The sequence below is a fragment of the Tympanuchus pallidicinctus genome, unplaced genomic scaffold (genome assembly GCF_026119805.1).
Source record: "Tympanuchus pallidicinctus isolate F22 unplaced genomic scaffold, pur_lepc_1.0 scaffold2, whole genome shotgun sequence".
Classification (NCBI taxonomy): Eukaryota; Metazoa; Chordata; class Aves; order Galliformes; family Phasianidae; genus Tympanuchus; species Tympanuchus pallidicinctus.
The window spans coordinates 35145135-35166448 of NW_026294721.1; the positions used below are offsets into that span (position 1 = coordinate 35145135).

Here is a 21314-nt window from a genome sequence, read left to right on the forward strand (position 1 = left end):
GAAATAGTCTGTTTACTTTGTTATCCAAAGAGGTGTCACCAAATTGACACTATTGATTGAACATTTCTTCCACAGTATAATTAACTGCAAGTAATACTTTGCATTACAGTGAGGTGTTCAAGAAAATTAGTTCTAAAGCTTTGAAAGTTTTCTATTGCAGGAAGCCAGTTATTAAAATATTATTAAAATAATCCAAAGCAGAAGAACACACTGTGGATTCAAATTCTTCATTTCCTTCTTTTTCCTGTTTAAATTGAAGGCTGGAATTCCTTTACAAAATATTTATTTCAGTTTTTTAAATGACTTCAGAATTCAGGTTGCAATGAGCTTTTTCCATCTTTAAGTGGTTACTTCAAGTTTCACTTGAATTAGAAATTACCCTTTAAAGACATTGGCAGTTTTATTTATAATAAGAGTCAAGTTTCTATTTTTTAATGGAACTGAGTTTGGAGAATATGTCATGAGATAGCTTTCCTATTTAAAAAAAAAAAAGATTGGGGAGGGAGAAAGAAACCTCCTAGAGAAGCAAAAGATCAGAGATTACACTGTGTGTAAGAACAGCATGTTTCCTCAGCAAAAAAAATGATTTTGAGGACAGATCATTTTTCATAGCAGAGGTTTCAGTCCGCAGTCCTTCCTCAGCCTCTGGGAGACTATTTGACAGTCTGTACTGCTGCTCTGCTCAGCGGTACAGTTTATGTGCATTCAATTTATGTTTCTCTCCTGGAAAGAAACCCTGATGGCAGATGTTGGTTCCGTGATGAGTGCAAGTGTGCATTTGGAGCTGATGTTGTAGCGTTGGAGGATTTATCCGAGTCACAATTTCACAGTGCGGTGTTAGAAGAGCAAAATACAAGCAGCCTTACAATTGACAGAGAAGTGAAGGATGCTTGGTGCTTTTTTGTTTGGATGGGGGAACATTTAATGCACTTTGGAAGTACTCGGTCATGCTTCAAACTTCTTTTTCTGTTTCTGCACATGATTTGACTATCTGCCCAGAGTTTGAGGAATAGCTATATAGAAGTGATGGGTTACACATCCTGTTAAACCTACAGCTGGAGCAGCAAGATTTAAATTGCTGTAATTCTTCCACTAAAACAGAATTTGCTTTTCTAATATTAAAGTATATATATTTTAGATGAAGTAAACCTAGAGGTAATACTTTTGCTGTGTTCGCCATTAAGTGAATTTGCTTAAAGATTATGTAAATATTATACAATCCCAGGGTTAGATGGCATTTCCTACTTCACACAGCTCATGGTGCCTCTTCTGTGGTTTTCTTCATTGATTCCGTTGAGCTGTCTTGAGAAAGAGGATGTAATGCAATGAAGAGCAAAGATAGTAAGATCTGTATGGATGTGATCAAAGACTTGGAGTTCTAAATAAGAGCAAAATGCAAAGTAGATTTATGTTATCTGTGATTACACCGCCATCTAGTGACACAATGACTCAATGTAGACTTTCTTACTGTTTTTCAAAGATTAGCATCTTCATGACACACTTGTCTAACTATGGAAATGACCGCTTGGGGCTGTATACATTTGTGAATCTGGCCAACTTTGTTCATACCTGGACAAACCTGAAACTGCAAACTCTTCCTCCAGTTCAGCTGGCTCGCAAGTACTTCGAGCTATTCCCTGAGCAAAAGGACCCACTCTGGCAGGTAGGCAGACTTGCTGATCAAAGGATAAAAAAAAAAAAAAAAAAAAAAAAAAAAAGTGGTCTTGATGTTTTTGTCTGTTTTTGTTTTCTAAATTTATTTGTTTCAGTTTCTTGTAAACAAAAGCAGTCATATTTTTGAATTCGGAGTGGTTTTCAATCCACGCTGTTTTCCCAGTTGTTTTGGTCTCCATAGAAAGGCTATGTGCTACATAGAAAGTAATATGTGCTAATAGATATAGAAAAAATTATCTTTCGTTCATTTTATTTGTGACTTTATTTGTGTGTACAATTGTGGGAAATGCAGGAAAGGTGGTTGATGTTATTTCTTCTTTTGTAACTAGCAGAAATGAAGCATTTGAAAGAGATATCTCTGTATATTTTATCCATTGTCCATTAAAGACATGAACTTTATTCCAAATGTGTGAAGAGAAGAGAGTATCCAAAAAGAACAGAGCCCTAAGACCATGGCTACCTTAATTCAAAAATTGACTCATCAAGCATAAGTGCAGTAGAAAGTTATTCACAGTAAGCTGAGAAGTGCCTAAGCAAGAACCTGACACACACTTAATATATTGATGTTGTCAATTGTGCTCCTTCATTAGGCCACCTCTCATGAGTGATCAGATTGAATGTATCAGGAGGTGAAATGTGCTAAAGCTGAAACCTGTACTAACATTGCATTTGACATGATATCTTCAGCCAGTGACCCAGTGATAAGAGCACAGTCTCTAAAGAGAAATTACTCTGAGATCTGGGAATGTTGTTCTGCTTCCACCCACTCAGTGACAGTTCAATCAATTTGTGGGATGTCTGAGTATGACAGAAAACTATATCACTATGTGGATGCTGTGGTGACTCTTTCTGAGGTGACTCAAAATATTTTGAGAGCAAGCTTTACTAAATCAAACTTTAAAATATATTTAAGTTTGCTTATTTAAGTTTTTTCTAGCATTGGATATTGAATTGCCAACTTAGTAAGAATCTGAATGTGAGACTGCAAATTTGGTCTTAAATGTGAAGCTTGAAATTCATGCTATTACTGAATAAAGCATTGAACTAGTGGAAAAAATGCCAAGAACTTTGCATACTGTTAAGAGAACATGAATTTAGAAAATGGAAATTAGCCTGTAGCCAAAGGACTTGAATAATTACAATAACATAGCACAGAAATTTGTCAGCAACAATGACTAACATACACTGAAAGTGGTGTCTTTTGTCTACAATTTGCATAAACTTGAATAGCTACTTTTTTTTTTTCTTTTTTTTTTTTCCTAGAATATTGGTAATCCTCTTCGTCTCAGCAGACCACTGTTAAAAATTGCTTTCAAGAAGTATTCATAAAATAGATACAAAGCTGATTCAGTATTAAAGTAGAAAATGATAAATATTTGTATCAGGACTCACTTCAGACTCAGTATTTTGTACTGATTTGAACTAGGGGTTCAGAAGATGTATATGTGAATGGAAATCCTTAAACTAGAATTAATTTTGTATTTTAGTTTGCAGCTTATATAGACTGATATCTGTTATAGTAATGTAAAAAGAAAAGAAGTTAGAGAATTCATTAGCATTTTTACCTTTCTTAATTTGTATGTCATTGACTGATGAATTTTGAACTATTCCCATATCTTGAGTACACTGGATGAAATTTGTCTTTGGCATAATTCTCCTGAATTTATTGGCATTTCTCTGGAGAAATCTTGTCCCAAGGTCTGTTGAGTAGGTGGGTCATTTGTATGTATTTCAGTGAGTTAGAAAATGAAAAATACATTCCTGCTACATACTTGTCTGAAAGGGTCTGTTTCCACGGGGGGAGGGGAGGGAGAAAGATAAAGAAGTTTTTTGTGTGTCACACCTGCAAACATATTTCTGAATTATTGAAATAATTCTTCTAAATGTAACATTTTTTCACTCATAAGGAAAACTAATATTTTTCTGGTAAGAACATTTGCAGATTGATAATCAACATAAACAGAAATTAAGAATCTTACTGGGTATGATTGCTAGTAAAATTCTTTTTTTTTCTTCTCTACTTCAGAATCCCTGTGATGACAAACGGCACAGAGATATCTGGTCTAAAGAGAAAACCTGTGATCGATTACCAAAATTCTTGGTTGTAGGACCTCAGAAAACTGGTAAGAGTCTTTCCTATTTTGACAAGGCAGGGTATTTGTAAATGCAAGCAATTGTAGTAATTAATCAGGTTTTACTCAGAGTGCTCTGTAGAGACTGTAATCATCTAATAGCATTTTTTATTTTCAGACATCTGAATGTATTTTAATAGTGTAAGTTACAATAAAAGTTCATATACATTTTTAAAATGTGTGCAGTGTTCTAGTGTCTGTCAGATTTCTGTAAGCTTTATATCAAATGAGTCACAATGATAAATCAACAAACTTGACTTTGTCAGATCTTGTCAGAGCTGAGGGAGGGAAAGACGTCAATATTTCAAGTGATGAAGATTCTTAACTGCAGGATTTTGTCTGTGCTGCTTTTGCCATGCTTAGAGAAACTTTCTGTGTCATGGAATTTGCTTTACGTCAAGGAGTTCCTAATGGACAGTTCGAATTGTAAGGTTGTGAGAGTTTATAAATTAACTTCAGGGTTAATTTTCTTCTTTGTAATTAAAAAATTGCGCATCTGCTTCTTCTCATCTTCACCAGTTCCCGTTAGCTACTGAGGCAAGACTTTTGAATTATTTTTGTAGCAATAACCAATTTTGAAAAGCAATTTTTGGCACCGTGAATAACAGATTTGAGCCTTGCCACTCTACTCCGTATTGGCAAAGTTCCTTTAATGCCTTTGATTTAAAAGCATTGAAGATGTCGTAAGTGGCATAAATGAGCATTCCTTCACTAAAGTAAAAAAGAATAAAGGTAGTTCAGTCCACTTGAGAGGGTGACCCATAAAATGTGTGTGTATTTATTTTAATCTTAGACTTTTGTCCTATTTGTAGGTACCACCGCCTTGTATTTGTTCCTGATTATGCATCCTTCAATCATTAGTAACTCCCCCAGCCCAAAAACCTTTGAGGAGGTACAGTTCTTTAATAGAAATAACTACCACAGGGGGATTGATTGGTAAGATGGGTTATTAGTATAAATATAAAAGTTTATATATTGTAAACAATATAAAAATGACATTGCTGTTGGTAATGTTAACTGTTTATATAAAGAGTGAGATAGAAAAAAAATAACTTTTAGTGTCTTTCTAGAATGTTAAGTGAATGCAAATGAATAATAACCATGGTGCATATCATAAATGCAGTAATTTTATTGAGGCTTTCTTGTTAATATCCAGATATTAATATATGCAAAAAGACTAACAAAATATGTATTTCTTAATTCTGTGAGTTTATACAGCTGAATTGTAATTATTTCTATGACATAGACCTTATTTCTTATTGAGACAGTGATGTTTATTGGTTGAATATATGGAGGAAAAATATGTTCATGTTAGAGAGAGGCATTTTTTTTCTTTAATTGCAATTTAGAAATAGCAATCAGGTAATAGTGGGAGAAGAAAAGACTCTCAGAATGTTGTTCAAGGATCTAGGATCTAGTAATTGGGAGAATGTTAACGGCTCAGTAGGGTACATAAATGATGCTAAGAAAAAGAGCATGTTTCACTGCTGTCATGTTCACTTTGGCTACCAGGAAATCACCAGAGGTATCTACTCCCAAAAGGTCATTCTTGATTTTTTGTGCTGCAGTACAGAACTATACCAGATGAATAGCAGTAACATCCTACAGTGGCAGGGGAGCACCAATAAGATACTATTTATATTTTGTCTTTTTTCTTTTGTTTCTTTTTTTTTTTCCAGTCTAAGGGAAAACAGTTTTATTGCCTTTGAATTTGTATTCATCCATAAAATTAACAGAGCGAGCACTGTTGTATGGTCTTAGTACAGATATGTTAGATCCAGTTTCTTTTTAAGTCACTTAGTTTTTGCTGAGTTATAATTGAAGCAGCGGTTTCTTCCACAAAATGTTGTAAGACTGGAAATTAGAGAGCCGAATCTTTGCTATTAAGCTTTTTGAAGTCAGGCAAGCAAACAGGGCATAGTGAATAGTGCTGATGGAGACAGGCTAAGTTGAGTGAGACACTTCTTCTGCAAAATCATCTTTTTCATTGGGCAGGAAGACCTCTTTGCTGCTTCTCTCCTTCCTCCTGTTTTAAGCACTTCCCTAATGTGCAGATACAATGTGTCTGCCAGATTACCTTCATCTTATCACAGCAAGACTGCGTAAGACTTCAGTGGTCAACTTAATAGACCAACTATGTAATTTTATCAGGCCTCACTGGAAAGCATTCATTTGGCTAATGTATATCTGTGCTACGTGCCCCACTCAGCCTTGCCAGCTTTTCAGATCAATCTTCAATACTCAGAGCTGCCCTACAGCGTAGTTGTTTAACTCTTAGGTTTGCATTCTGTCCGCCTTACAGATTTCTCAGACCTTCAGTCTGATAGACTATTTTAATGCTGTCACTTAATGAGCTTACCAAATGTTAATTAAATACAAGGTCTCTCCTCATTAGTCCTTTAATTAGTTAGGATTCCTTCATGGCAACAATATTTGCAAGTAACAAGTGGTTCAATTTATTTTATGGTGATGGAGATTTAGTTTTTTTTTTCCAGAGCTGTCTGATTTAAGTCTTTGTCAAAGCTTAGTTAGACATAGACTAGCTACGGCATTGTTTCAGATGTCAGGACCATGGCAATCTCAATACTTAAAAGAGGTACAGATGTATATTGCAGTGTCCCAATGGAGACAATAGAACAGTAAGAGGAGAACTGGCCATTCTGTTCTTTATGCAGGGAAGTCCAAGTAGACTAGTCATGCATTTCTTTATGTAAGCATTGTTACAGATTTTTTCAACAAGTTTATCTAAAACCTTCTCAGCTTTGCCAGTGAAGAATTCAATAAAATTCACCCATAAGAATCACAGAATCATAGACTGGCCAGGGTTGGAAGGGACCTCAAGGATCTTGAATCTCCAACCCCCTGCCACATGCAGGGCCACCAACCTCCCCATTTAAAACTAGACCAGGCTGCCAAGAGCCCCATCCAATCTGGCCTTGAACACCTGCAGGGACGGGGCATCCACAACCTCTCTGGGCAGCCTGTTCCAGCACCTCACCACTGTCTCTGTAAAGAACTTCCCCCTGACATCCAACCTAAATCTCCCCTCCCTCAACTTAAAACCATTTCCCCTTGTCTTGTTGTTATCTACCCTTTCAAAGAGTTGATTCCCCTCCTGTTTATAGGCTCCCTTTAGGTACTGAAAGGCTGCAATGAGGTCACCCTGCAGCCTTCTTTTCTCCTGGCTGGACAAGCCCAGCTCCCTCAGCCTGTTTCATAGGGGAGGTGCTCCAGTCCCCTGATCATCTCTGTGGCTCTCCTCTGGACCCTCTCCAACAGCTCCGTGTCTTTCTTGTACTGGGGGCTCCACACTTGGACGCAGATTTCCAGATGGGTCCTCACAAGAGCAGAGTAGAGGAAATTAGCTTCTCAGAATCAAGTGTCACAGAGTTTTGTTTCTTTAAATCACGGTAGTATCATTCCTTCTCTCTAAGTACCTTGTAGTCAGTGCTTGTATGCTAACAATACGTGTGCCGTGATAAAATGCATGTTATGTCTATGTCCGAAGGAAAATTGCTAGTGCATCAGTTAGTTACATCCTATTGAGTTTTCTCACTGAGCCTGTGGTGGTGACAATTTCAAAGCCTAGAGTGTATCATTTGTATTAAAAGTAGTTCAGTCCTATGAGTAGAACAAGGTCTGAGCACTGGAATCTTTAGTCTGTAAGCATAATCATTGGAAGAGGTTGTTTTAAATAGCATTTATTTTACAAAAGTTTAACTGAAATATTAAGAAGAACATTTCCCATTTCTTCTTTTCTCCAACTATAAAAAAATCTGCATGTGGCAAACTGAAAAGTTTGCTCACAAAGAAAACCAAAAGGAATACCAACCCATGTTTTCACAAAAATGTGTTTGATAGAAAAATGTTGTCACTGCTTAGAAATGTTTTACCTGCTGAAGCTGTGGTGGATTTTGAGTGGATTTTCACCCATAATAACAAGCTCTACTGTGTTTTTTTAGTAAAAACAGTTTTGATACTTTTTTGTTAGGCTCTTGCACTGTAATTGGTGTCTGCAAAGGATCAAATTCAGAATACTCATTTTTTTTACTTTTGACATTTATAGGAGTAGGAGTTTGTCTTACTGAAAAGTGAGAATTCGCTAATTTTAAAAAGATTCATGAATGTCATAATGTTTTCTTCCAGCTAGAACAAAATGGCTGCAAATCTATATGTAGTCAGAAGATGAGAGATAGTAGCACATAAAATGTAATCAAAATACAATGTAGACTTCTTGTTGCTTTTAGATAGCCATTAGGCCATTATTTTATTGTAGAATAAAAGCGTTATTTCATTGTAGAATAAAAGCGCTTCCAAGTAATTCTGAAGATGATGTTCCTTTTCTAGGTACATGGATTTCTTCCCTACTCCTTCCAATGTCACCACTGACTTCCTCTTTGAGAAAAGTGCCAACTATTTTCATTCTGAGGAAGCTCCTAAGCGAGCTGCTTCCCTCATTCCCAAGGCCAAGATCATCACCATTCTCATAGACCCATCTGATCGGGCGTATTCCTGGTATCAGGTATGTATATTAAGGAACGTGGGCAGGCACAAGTCAGATAAATATGTCAGATTTCAACCTTGAATCCTCTTTGTATATTCCTTTAGTTTGCATATATATTAAGAGTTTGGATTATACAAGCTTTTATGGTCAGTCTGTGCTCCATATATCAACAATGAGCTGAGGTATCTGTCCATGAACATCTGAAAAAAGAATTTAAAGTACCAGAAATCACATTTTCAAAGGTCTGCCTGTAACACAAGCATGTAGGACTGCTTTAATGTATGTAATCAGCGCACAGCCAAATTAGTTTATTCATGCATTTATTTGGTGCGTGTTCAAAATATGAGATCTGTATGTGTACATTGGATGCCCCGTCCCTAGAGATGTTCAAGGCCAGGTTGGATGGGCCCTGGGCAGCCTGGTCTAGTATTAAATGGGGAGGTTGGTGGCCCTGCCTGTGGCAAGGGGGATGGAGATTCATGATCCATGAGGTCCCTTCCAACCCTGGGCATTCCATGATTCTGTGATTCTGTGTGTACGTCCAGGATTTTGTGGTTTTGCAAACACCTATTTAAAACAAAAATCAGTGAAGAAAAAATGGCTGAACTGCAATGAAAAGTAGGACCTCAAATTTAAATCACTATCAGCACTGAGTGCTTCTTTGGAAAACATTATTACAACACTTTATCTTACTGTTTCATAGTACTCAAGTGCTGAAATTTCTTTTTTTATAATATTGGAGGAAGCCGTGCTAATGCTGAAGTAGTATTTTGCAGATCATAAAAATAAGATTCCCCGTATGTAATTTGGAATATTTATACAAAGCAATAGTAAGTATTTAGTGGAGTTCATAAGAACATGGCATAGTATCAAAAGGTATGAACGAAGATTAATTTAATACAAAATATGGATCTCCAATAAACATATTTTGAAAGATCAGGCCAGTTTAAGGTAGTGATGTTTCTTTTTACACATTAGGTTTTTTTAGTAAATGGCTAAAATATTAAGATATCATAAATTCCATTTGAAAAACTGATCAAATCCCTTACACAGTGCAGTGGTTCATACCTGATATTTCAACAGTTAACAATTGCATAGTTAAAAGCTGTATCTAAATACCAGCTACCTTGCTATGTATCTGTTTATGTATATTTAAAGCACAGATAGTGAGATTTGCTCTAAAATGACTTCTCCAATCCCAATTCTAGTTAATAGTTTTGACTTAAATTTTTGTTCTTCAGTCCAAAGATTTCAACAGGAATTTGAAAAAGTAAAAACACAAAAAAGAAAATTCCAAAGAGAACAAATGTCTTAGAACTTCTGTGATATACGTGGTGTTACTTTTATGATGAGATGCAGTCAAAGCCTTACATCCAGTCTCATAGCTGACCCTGCTTTGAACAAGAGGCTTTGAATTAGAAACCCAATGAGAGCAATTTTGATCTGAATTTTTCAATGATTGTCATAAATATCAATGTTTAAATTTTCTTTTTTTTATGTTTTTACCTTGAATAAGCTGGAAAAAAAGTAAAACATATCAGATTAATTTGTACAAAAGCTGCCAGCCACTCCATTTACTGAAAAGTGAATATTCATACTGCATGCATTCTGTTTTGTTACTATTACTGTCAGTCTATCTTCTGATTTCTCTTGATACAAAAAATATTTATTGATATAAGTAATGTTTATCTCAGCATTTGCAGCAAATTAATACAGATATAAGGTCTCCTTAAAGTAATTTCTAATGTGAATAATCACTCGTGGCAAGATTAGTAAGACTGAACATTTTTTTCTTATTTTCACAACTTTTGTGGTCTGTAAAACTTAAAACTGCAACTTGCTTTACAGCATCAGCGCTCACATGAAGATCCTGCAGCCCTGAAATTCAGTTTCTATCAAGTGATCACAGCTGGACCTCGAGCCCCTTCTGAACTTAGAGCTCTCCAAAGGAGATGCCTAGCACCTGGATGGTATGCTACACATATTGAGAGATGGCTAACTTACTTCCCACCTTATCAGGTGAATAAGACAGTAACTCAACATCCTAACATTATTTATGTAATATTCTGAAAGATTACCTTTGTAGAAGTATTGCTAGTGAGTGCTGATCCGCAAGGATATCCCAGGTACACGCTAGCATGTTTTAAGCCATTCATTATTCACAGCCGTGTTCTAATTAGTTGGATTGACATTGCTATGGGTGTCATGCCTTAGCACCATACAGCTGAGAGCTTGTTCTGCAAAACAAATCTGAGTAATCTGGAAGTTCAAATACTTGAACACTCTTGTACCCTACATTGCCTTCAACTTTTTGTTTGTTTTTAATTTGTTCATGCTTTCATCTCTGCGTCTGTAATTCTTTGTCTGTAATGTTGAGGAAAAGAGAACTAGGCATGCAAGAATTCTTTAATATCAGATATTTCATCACGGTTTACAAAAGAAAAAAATGTCAAAAACAATGGGACACTGCTCACTAGTATTTCTATATTCTCTTAATGGTAACTAGTATCACCTAGCACCAGAGAATATGAGCTGGGATATTGCAATTGCCACATGGGAGGAAGGGGAGCAAAATCTCCCTTCGATGGAGGTTTGACGTTGGAAGACTTTGGGATGTAAGCAACATCTTTTCTGTGTAAAAGAGGCAACAATGATTGGGAATGGTTGTGACCAAGTGAAGCTGTAACGCCTTAATTTTTAAATGCGTCAATGTTTTCACACAGTCCTTGGTTCTTTCATGCAGTCATCTCCCACTGTTTCACCCTCATTAGGCTATGATTATAGTAGTAAATAAACTGTACCTTTGCAAGAGTTCACACACTAGTTCACTGCTGTCCATAGTACGTGATTTTTAAGACATTTCTGTAAGTTTGGATCTGTAGCAAAAACCATCTTGCCAAGCAGTTTCAGATCACAGCTCAAAGGATAACAAGAACCATTACCATCAGGTAGTCTCAATGCAGCCAATTTGGTTTTGCAGTTGAGAGGCCTTACCAGTACGGATTTGTATCATGCTTGTGCCATTTAGCCTTAGGATAAGAAAACTGTCTGTGATTTATTGTGGTTAACAATATGAAGTCATGTACATCAGTGTGTTTGCCATCTCAAGCATCACCAGTTTTTACATGAATTGATGATTTGCCTGACATGACTTTTCTATAACTTTGAAACTATTGGGTCTCGTCTGCACATTTTTTTCTCTTTTGCACATTTTGTTTTTTGAAATTTGTCGTACATTGTTGCCCATATCAGTGCATCCCAGCCTCTACTGGGATTCATGCATACAGTGGAACAGTTTGGTGTTTTGATGTTTCTAATAATCTACGCATGCTTGATATCTATCACTGATCCTGAATCCTTGATATATCCTATATGTTGAGATCAGTTTTTCTGTTTGTCTGGTAGCTTCACAGAGTGTATGTTCACGGACCTGCAGATTTGAGTTCAGGTGGAGAATAAACAATTTGAAAATTTGATCTCCCCTGCAAACGTGTGGTGGCATATAAGAAATTACTAGTCTCCTTGTGGCCCTGTGTAGATCAAGTCTCAAGAGATACACATTCTAATCCTGAACATCATCTCCTGTACAGAGCCAGGCAATATCACGATTTGTATCTCCTTCACAGATTTATTTCTGGAATAGATTTTTATGACATTGATTGTGTGTCTAGCATTATTCCCCACCTCACATATAAAGTTAACTTTAACTGAGGGAGGTTGGCTGCAGCCTGAACCTTCTGTTTATCCAGACTTGCTTAGCTGAGACAATTTGGCTGGAGTCTGCACCTTCTGTTTTCCCAGGGTGTGCCAAGGAAGCTCTGATGCCTCTAGATGAGTTGTTCTTTACAGACTCTCTTTTGGGACAGTCTTGAAGAATTCATGAAATACACACTTCCATCATATCATTATACTCATATGAAATTTTCTACATCATCTTTTTTTATCTTATCTCCAGAATCACCCATCCATGAGTACTGAACAATACATGTCATCAAGTGGATTTTTGCCAGATTTTACGTCTGACAATGGCAGAAAAGAACCAGCCTTGATAGCTTTTTTTTTTTTTTTTTTTTTCCTGTTAGTGTATTAGGAGATTCACTTGAATTGCAAAAGCAACAGTGTATTATAGGCTTTATCTGAACTTGTTAGCAAGTTCAAGGAACTGCTGAATCACGTAGCAGTTACATAAGGTAGACCTAAAATGAGATCAGCTTAGAAGCAAAACTTTATGGAAGTGAGAGAGCCTTTGTAGGAAAGTGTCTTACTTAGAGTACCAAATTTTAAAGCTGTATAAATTGTTGAGTCTCAGCAGGTGTGACTGAGTTGAAGAAGCTGTTACAAAGTCAACAGGCATATAGTAAGTGGTAGAGGTAGCAACAAGCATAGGTTTAAAGGTCCCCTAAGATTTTTTATTACACTGGCAAAACCTTTTCTTGCACATCTTTTTTTGAGTGGTAGAAACAAGAATGCCACAGATATTTATCTCTATTTGCTTGTTAAATACTAAAGAAGAAACCTCATTCTGTTCTTTTGGATGGAAATATTCCCCACTTGGGATATTTTTTGACCACTGATCTACAAAGCACTTAAGGCTTGTTTTCTGAGCTTACATCTTAGGAAAGCAGTAGGATCATTTTGGGCTCAAGCAGTCATAATGCATCTCATTTGAAAAACTTCTGGGATGAGCTGCTGCTTCTGAACAGCTTGATACTTTCACTAATCCACATCTCTAAATCCACATGCTGTATTTTGGCAATTCCAAAGACTGATCTTTCAAAAGAAATGACATTTTCACCCTTCTGATTATGCTCTGAAACCCTATAAAACCTACTGACCTCTGAAACCCTAAACCTACTAAGTTTCAGCCAATCCTGTAAACAAATCATAGGATCTTAGGCTCTCTCCTTGTGTGGAAACATAAAAGCAAGCTTCTGCACTGCACACAAAATGAGACCATTGAATCACCTAGAAGTCTGTTGCTCCCTCCTTTTCATTATTAAAACGTGATAGAAAAAGTAGAACTGTTTCCACGACAGGAAATGAATTCTCACCTAATCCATTTGGGATCTTGTTTCTCTTTCAACAGTCTCAAAGACTCAAACATGCTGCACCTTCAGTGGATCATTTAGGCATAAAACCCTCACTTAGTGTCTGTTTCCATGAAGATTCACATCAAAGGAAAAGGATAGCCATATCTGAAGTAGCCTAGTGTGAGTGTATATATGATCAAGCGCTTAACAAAAACAAATTACATACCAGTTCCTGGCCTTCTTACACATATGTTGCAAATTTTGTATCTATGACACTCCTGCCATAAGGTTCATCCTAACATTTCCCTTTATTCCTATTCTCAAATAAGTTTGTTAGTTTTTTGTGGTTTTTTTTTGTTGTTTTCTTTCCCCCCCCCGTAACATGATGTATTCTCATATGGTCTTAGAAGTAAGGCATTTATTCTAACATTGCCTACTGTTTTCTTGGTCATTTCCAGTGACAAGCTTTTCAATGTGAGTTTAATATATATTCATAAATGCCTGTGTCTGTGAGAATTAACAGCTAATTTCTTTTATACCTTTTTTCTTCTCTTGACAAATCTCATTCAGTTTCCTCCCAGTATTTCTTACCTTTCCAGATCCTTTAATGCTACTTCTCTGTTGTCACAACGGGCTGAATTTCAGATTTATTTAAATGCCATTTATTCCCAGATCATTAATGATCGTGACAATTAGTGAACTAATTATCTGGGAAGGTGCTTTCCATACAATGAAGGAGTCTGACAGAGGTGGAACTTTCAGTTTGAATTTTAACATAATGAATTTTAAATTATATTTCCATTTATTTTATTTTTGTAGTTGTTAATTATTGATGGACAGCAGCTAAGAACTGACCCCTCTACTGTAATGGATGAAGTACAGAAATTTTTGGGAGTCTCTCCTCATTATAATTACTCAGAAGCCCTAACGTGAGTCAATTTTATCATCATTATCACTTGTTCTTATGTTCCTAAAATACTAATTAGTTTGTAAGGAAGCTCACTATTTAATAAAGCCTCTGATTCTTTACCTTCCATATGAGTTCAGTAGGATGTATTTTTCTATGTCTAGAAAAGAACACAATAGAGAGAGAGATTTCCAGAGGATCTACACTTAGTCACTAAATGTCGAGCTTCACTGTCACAGGAGTAGACATCTGAAAAATTCACAGAGAATACAGTGAATAAAAAGAAATTTTAGGAATTTTATTCCTATTGGTAAATGGAACATGGAATGCTGACTTCCATGAAAAGAAAGGAAAAAAAAATTTGTTTTGGACATTAGCTGCAAGTATTAACAGTATTGATCAGGAATATAGCATCCACTCTATATGTGCACTAATACTTTGGAATCTGACACTTTGGTTGCCCTTAAAGTGGGATTGATAGCCTTAGATTTACTCTTCTCAGTATGAGTCTATTATCTTTCCCTGTAAGAAGCCCTCAGAAAAAGAATGTTTTTCTTTTCTATTTTTCTGTTTAATATTTTCTTCTAGTTTTATTCTATTCCTTTTATATTACCGGTAGCAAAATAGACTTTCATCTTCCATGAAATTGGAATAAGTAGGTGGTAAAGACAAAAAGGGCCAAATAATCCCTGGATCTGAGTCTATTGAAGACATATTTTATTTGTTTGACTTTTTGATTTGTTTTTTGGTGGTGGTGGTTTGTTTTTTGGTTTGTATGTATGTGATTTTTTTATATTTTTATTTTTTAATACTGAAGCCTTTGTCCTTGATATTATGAATTAATCCCATCTGCATCTAATTCTATAGCATGCATTTTCGTTCATGTCAATCTTTGAACATAGTTAATGTTTACAGAAGTAAAGCATCTTGTTCAGTTAAAATGCACTGATATCAGTTTGTCCACTCAGCTGATGTCAGGAATCATCACTGCAGCATCTCATAGCCTTTACACTGCAGTACTGGCACTTGCTTCCTTCCTTTCTTCACTTTGTTTACTTCACAGTTTGTGTCTGCTCCCAGCTCTTGTTAACTCCCTTAATCTTCTCTGTTTCCCACTTGCTTGATGCCTTTTCCTGAAGAGAAAATTTGAGAGCTAAAAAGAAAACTGTGTGAACTTACTTTATTGAGTTTCTGCTATGAACATGTGTTTAAATGTTTGTTTCAGGTTTGATTCACATAAAGGTTTCTGGTGTCAGCTTCTGGAAGAAGGAAAGACCAAATGCCTTGGAAAGAGCAAAGGTAGAAAATACCCTCCTATGGATTTGGAGGTAAACCATTATGCTCATTGGCATTATATAGAGATTTAGCCATCATAAATGGGACTCTGCACAGGCAAAATCATAAGAAGATTAAATTAAAGTAGCCTTAAATTAAATTAAGTAGCCTTGATTATTTTACTACCTTTTCCTACAAATGAAACCTTCAGCAAAGCTGTGGATTGCATCACTTTTTTTCAGTTCTTTGTTTCAAATGTGAAGATTTTAAGTTATTATAAACATTTTCTCTCATGTAACTAGTGATAGGACTAGAGGAAATGGCCTCAAGTTGCACCAGTGGACTGGCTGTTAGGAAATACTACTTTTCCAAAAGAGTGGTCAGGCATTGGAATGGGCTGCCCAGGGAGTTGGTAAAATTACTGAGGTGTTCAGGAACATTTAGTCAATGTTTTGAGGGACATGGTTTAGTGAGAACTAGTGGTGTTAGGTGCACTGTTGGACTGGATGATCCTGTAGGTCTTTTCCAACTTTGGTGATTCTATGATTATATGAAACTATTCTATTTGGAAACTTGGCACTCCTTAGAAAAATAAACTTAGCACCTCTGAAAACTTCTGAAATTAATTTGGAAGCCTATTCCCTTTACCTAAGTGAGTTAAGCAGCAGAAACCCCAGAGTGGGTTTTTTCTCAGTCGTGATCAGATATGTGCATCTGTGTCTGTTTCCTTGTCTTTGAGAGTAGATAGACCATGACAGACTCTCATAAAGTTCTGTTCTGAGAGTGGTTAGGTTCTATTTCCATGAATTTCATAAATATCTTCCTCAGACAAAGGAAAATATGCTCCAATGAAAAAAATCCATCAGATCAAATGCTGCAAGCAATATCTAAAGGTAGTTCAGTCTCCTTTTCTAGCTACAACTTTGTGTATTCTTTCCTATATTCCTGTTTCATTTAGCCTGATTAAAATTCAAATTAAAGCATTTTGATCAACAGTATTAACACAGCAAGCCAGATTTCTTTTTTTTCATGGTCCTTAAGTCAGAAGCAATTGACAAAATTCAATAGAATTATAGAATTGCAGAGTGGCTTAGGTTGGAAACTTAAAGATCATCTGGTCCCAACCCCCCTGCTGTGGGCAGGTTGACTCCTACCAGATCAGGCTGCCAAAGGTCCTTTTCAGACTGGCTTGAACACATCCACAACCTCTCTGGGCAGAGAGGTTCTATACCTCACCAGACCCTGAGTAAAGAATTTCTTCCTAACATTTAACCTGAATCTCCCTAATAGAATTATACTCATAGAAAATCATTGGATGCTAAGGCTTCTGAACAGAATAAGACTGTATTTGTTTAATGTAGTATGTTTCAACTCTAAATATTGATGAAACTAGTTTTACTAATTACCAGATGCCTATATAGAAAGATTCTACAAGCTCTGGTTTCAGTCACGCTTGAGTAAATTTGAATGTCAGCTGCAGTACTATTCTTAATTTACATATCTGTCTGTGAGCAGATTCAGATCCTTTGCTTTGTCTTCATGTTCATTTTGGATATCTTTTGTTTCTCTTGATACTACCTTTTAAAGTTCAGCTATAAACTTAAACTTGCATGCAGTAGATAGCTTAAAAAATATATAAATTGCATAGGACAGAGTAAAGTTTTGACACCAGTAAGGCAAACTTTGAAATTTACATCCATTACAGAACAACATTTTATTAAATAAAAAATATCTGCTTTTATATCCATCAGTGCAGGGCTTTTCTGTCAAACTACTACAGAGATCATAACGTGGAACTGTCAAAACTCCTACACAAATTGGGACAACCTCTGCCGTCGTGGCTGAGACAGGAACTACAGAAAGTAAGATAGCACTGAAAAAAGACATTTTTGAAATCTCTTCCACACTTCTGTCATCCTTCCCAAAGTCTCCAGTAGCTACCAGACAGTCTTGTAAAATATACCTCCTCAAAAAATAGTAAAAGACAGAAATTATTTCCATATGCTGGCATGTGGATTGTGAAAATACACGTGATTCTTAGTACTGGTGGGACAGATCTTTCTCATAAACATTTCTGGGCCTGTGGAGTTGTGGACTACTGCGTATGTATGTGGAAGTTAACTGCAGCTGGTATATGCTTCAGAGCTACATACCTGTCCAATTTCAAGGTAAATACTTACATTTTTATATATCAGTTTTAAAGTATTGTGTCTCACATAGGTTTTGTAGTCCACTGTTAAGACTGCTGTTTTTCCTAGTATTTGATTATCGTGTCTTGCATAAAATAAGAAAATTTAATGTAGCATAAAATGCCAAGTGTACTTCTGCCATTGGAATTAGCTTGCTAATACCTGAAGTATATTCTACTAAGTGTGAGAAGTACAGTTATCATACACTACTTACAAAATCTGGAATCCACAGGCAAAAGCAGTGTAGAAAAGAAAAAGAAAATTACCTATAGCCTGTAAAAACAAACCCTTACAATGCAGTAAGGGCCTCATAATCAGTCTGATGTTGCACTGACTGAAATTGCAAAATACAGAATGTATACTGCATCTGAACAGAAATGTAATTGGATACATAAAGCACTAATGTTGCAATAACAGCCTGGTGAGCAGTGTTATACTTCAACAATTGTGAACCAGACTGAAACAGTACAATCAACAGTCTTTCACTGGCTTCTGCGAGCAGCCAAATTTTGATACTGCTCTCTGGTCTTACGTTGCTGTGAATCAGAAATTACTCCACTGAAATGAATGAAAAATTGATAAAGAGCAGAAACAGATTCATACTTAGACTGCCTTAATTTGCACTACTGGTTTTCCTTAATTTATTTGCCTTCAATCTGTGCTGTGCATTTTCCAAGGTCCCTCAACTTGATCAAAACTGTAGCATCTTGTGGTGACCTTCAACCTATATCAGCTGCAAAAATCTGATTTCTGGATGAAAATAATGATTCTAGCTCCACCCATCTTAAAGAAGCTTGGTATTAAAGTTTAGAAATAAGCTTTAGGAAAGAGAAATTAAGACAATTTATGGTAGAAAGTTAGTCTCCAGCCATGAAAAAACACACATATCCAGCCTTACATTTGTGATACATTTCAGTGACACACCTCATAATATGTCAGTTTAAATGTGAGATAAAGTCTAATCAACCATACTTAAAAGTTGAAAAAGATCATTGAAAATTTCAGCTGAGTACGGCCTTAAGGTTTCTCCACTGAACTTTGGCTCTGAATGTTTCTAAAGGCATAAAGAGGAAGAGAATACAAAAGATTATTGCAGTACCAAATGAAATGCTTTTCACAGTAGCTCTGTATTATTATCATAATTTGTTTTAGGATGAACAGTTAAAATATGCATCAAATGATGGAAAAACTTTGTATGTCTCAGTGCTGTTTTACAACCTTTATGTAATTATATAATTTAACTTTCAAGATAATGGAATGGAAACAGTCTGTTATTCCCTAAATGGAAAACAGATGTTGAGATCTTTACTGTAACTCTAGCCAGTAATCTTGAATATTTATTGATTTTGTCTGTGTAGTACCTGTTTTGATAGGCTTGTAAAGAAAAAATCCAGACAAATTTGCTATATATAACAATATTCTTTACACAGCACATTTTTGCTAAGGGAATATGCATGATTAATGATGATGACCTGTCAGAATAGACTTCTAAGAAGAACATCTTTATTATTTATAAAAGAATAAAAATTTTCATTTCATTTTAGATACTCACTGTTATATAGGTTTGAGCCAGAATCTGAATTGTTTTGAAATACTCTTATTTGATAAAAGAAATGCCTTGAATTCTGAATATCTGTAAGTGCAAATCCTCTGCATGCTATGGGCAGCTTGTGTCCTACAAGCATCTATATGGATTTGTTACAAGTAATTTGAATAACTGGAAGAAATACCTGTGGTTTTCATCCAGACATGATTGATTTTATCCCTAATATAACCTGATGTAACATCACTCAGACATTTAAAGTAGAATAAAATTGTAAATCAGAAGAAAATGGGAAAAAGCACTACAAAATGCCTGAGATTTTCACAAATTAAATGCTTCCTACACACTGGAAGAATGGGCTTCAGCCACGTTTGTACTTTAGTCTTTGTTACCAGAAACTCTGTTCCTGTTCTCTTTCCCTGTGAAATCTAGGCCACATCAAAAGGAGAATAAGTGAGCACTGAGGATAGAGCAGTGACTGAGGAGTGCACGTTGATCATCCTCTAGGTATTTTGCAACAGACAAGGTGACATGTCTGAGATCTGTGGCCTTTTCTGTGATGTTTGTTAGGAATTTGGTGAAATAGCCAATGGCAGTCACCACATGGCTCTGGGATGATAAGCCCCCCACAAGCAGCTCCTTGGCTCTGGCTGGACCAGGATTAGTTTGACAGCTAAACATAAAGCTTGTCCTTTGTGAAGAAGTGCTGTAATCAGTTTCAAGTCCTGATGAGGAATAGTAGGATGCATCCCTTCTACTGTCTCAGTGGCCTTCCCGAAGTTGGAATAAAGGCAAATCTTCAGTGAATTCCTGTGGTAGCTGTGGGTCAGTCCTGTGAACAAAGTAATGTGACCTTTTGGCCCTGGAGCTACACATCTGAAAGGGTATTATCTTGAATCTTAATTCACAGATCCTATTGAGATGCATCTGTTGAGTGCTAGCATCTTTAGATGCAGAGCTCTAGCTGCTTGTAAGCTAGGTTTGCTAAGTCCTCTCAGACTCAATAGCAGTAGAGAAGTAAAGCCTAACCACTAGGGGTCTTTGCAGTTCTGATTTTGTGATGTTCGGTTATTACTGGTTTATATAAAGAGAGTATGAAGACTTTTTTTGTTCTTTTCCTCCAGAACTGTTTTATTTAAATATGTTCTTACATTTAACAGGAAGCTTTTAAAAACAGAATTACTATTAATATGCAGTCAACTTGGTGAAGAATTAAGAGTCTGAGCAGAACATGCAGGCAACAGCTGCAATGTGTTATTCCCCAAATAAGGGGATGCACATGAGTACAGCTGAGTAAGCAAGTCATACAACATGAATTACTTGAGAATTTTAACCTATTTACAAATTCCCTACAATCAATATTTAGTTCTCAGAAGTAGACTTATCAATATTAACACTTCTAAAAAACACCACTCCATCACAAAAAAAAAAAAGTATATTTGCTAGTCGCAGTCCAGTGTTTTACTGTGGATGGTAATACAGCCGTGGTTTCTGTTCTCCTGGTAGAAAAATGCACAAGCAATTGCTTTAACAAATGCCTGATGATGTGAGCTTCACATTTATTTTCATAAATACAATTCTGAAATTTGATTTCCTCAAATATCTGTGCCATTAAAAATCAGTGTGAGTATGAGTAGAAATGAGTATGACCACTAGGGGGTGTAAACACAGAGCCTGATAAGAGATCACATTATTATTTGAGCAAACATTCCTGAAATACTGTGATATCTTCCCAGTTCTACTTGTGCAGAAATAATTCATTTCAGTGATTTGCAGACTCTCATGTACAGCATATTTTTCGTTGCTTAAAGAAGTGGAACTTCCTCAGGAAGAAAGTAAATAGATATTTCAATGTTTATAGATGTAATACTCTTGTCATTCACATTGAATGAAAATTGCTGGAAACATTTTTCTCAAAATTTTTTTAAATAAAAAATAGACATTATACTGATAGTGGCATGGTATCTGATGTGCAACAATAAACTCTGCTAAAAAAATGTACCAATGAATGAAAGTGATTTTTTTGTTCATAAAAGTTGTCCTTTTCCAGGTTTGTTAGC

The 21314-nt window shown here is 35.9% G+C and overlaps 1 protein-coding gene across 2 annotated transcripts in view; it reads left to right on the forward strand.

Moving 5' to 3' along the window:
- Positions 1-21255, forward strand: part of LOC128080349 (bifunctional heparan sulfate N-deacetylase/N-sulfotransferase 3) — a 71805-nt gene extending 50550 nt beyond the window's left edge. For both annotated transcript variants that reach the window (XM_052682444.1, XM_052682445.1), the window contains exons 7-14: positions 1481-1663; positions 3701-3797; positions 4619-4742; positions 8154-8328; positions 10159-10329; positions 14160-14269; positions 15473-15575; positions 17274-21255. In XM_052682444.1, the coding sequence (XP_052538404.1) occupies positions 1481-1663; positions 3701-3797; positions 4619-4742; positions 8154-8328; positions 10159-10329; positions 14160-14269; positions 15473-15575; positions 17274-17393 (1083 nt within the window). In that variant the 3' untranslated portion in view covers positions 17394-21255. The remainder of the gene's footprint in view (positions 1-1480; positions 1664-3700; positions 3798-4618; positions 4743-8153; positions 8329-10158; positions 10330-14159; positions 14270-15472; positions 15576-17273) is intronic.
- The last annotated feature ends 59 nt before the right edge of the window (positions 21256-21314 follow it).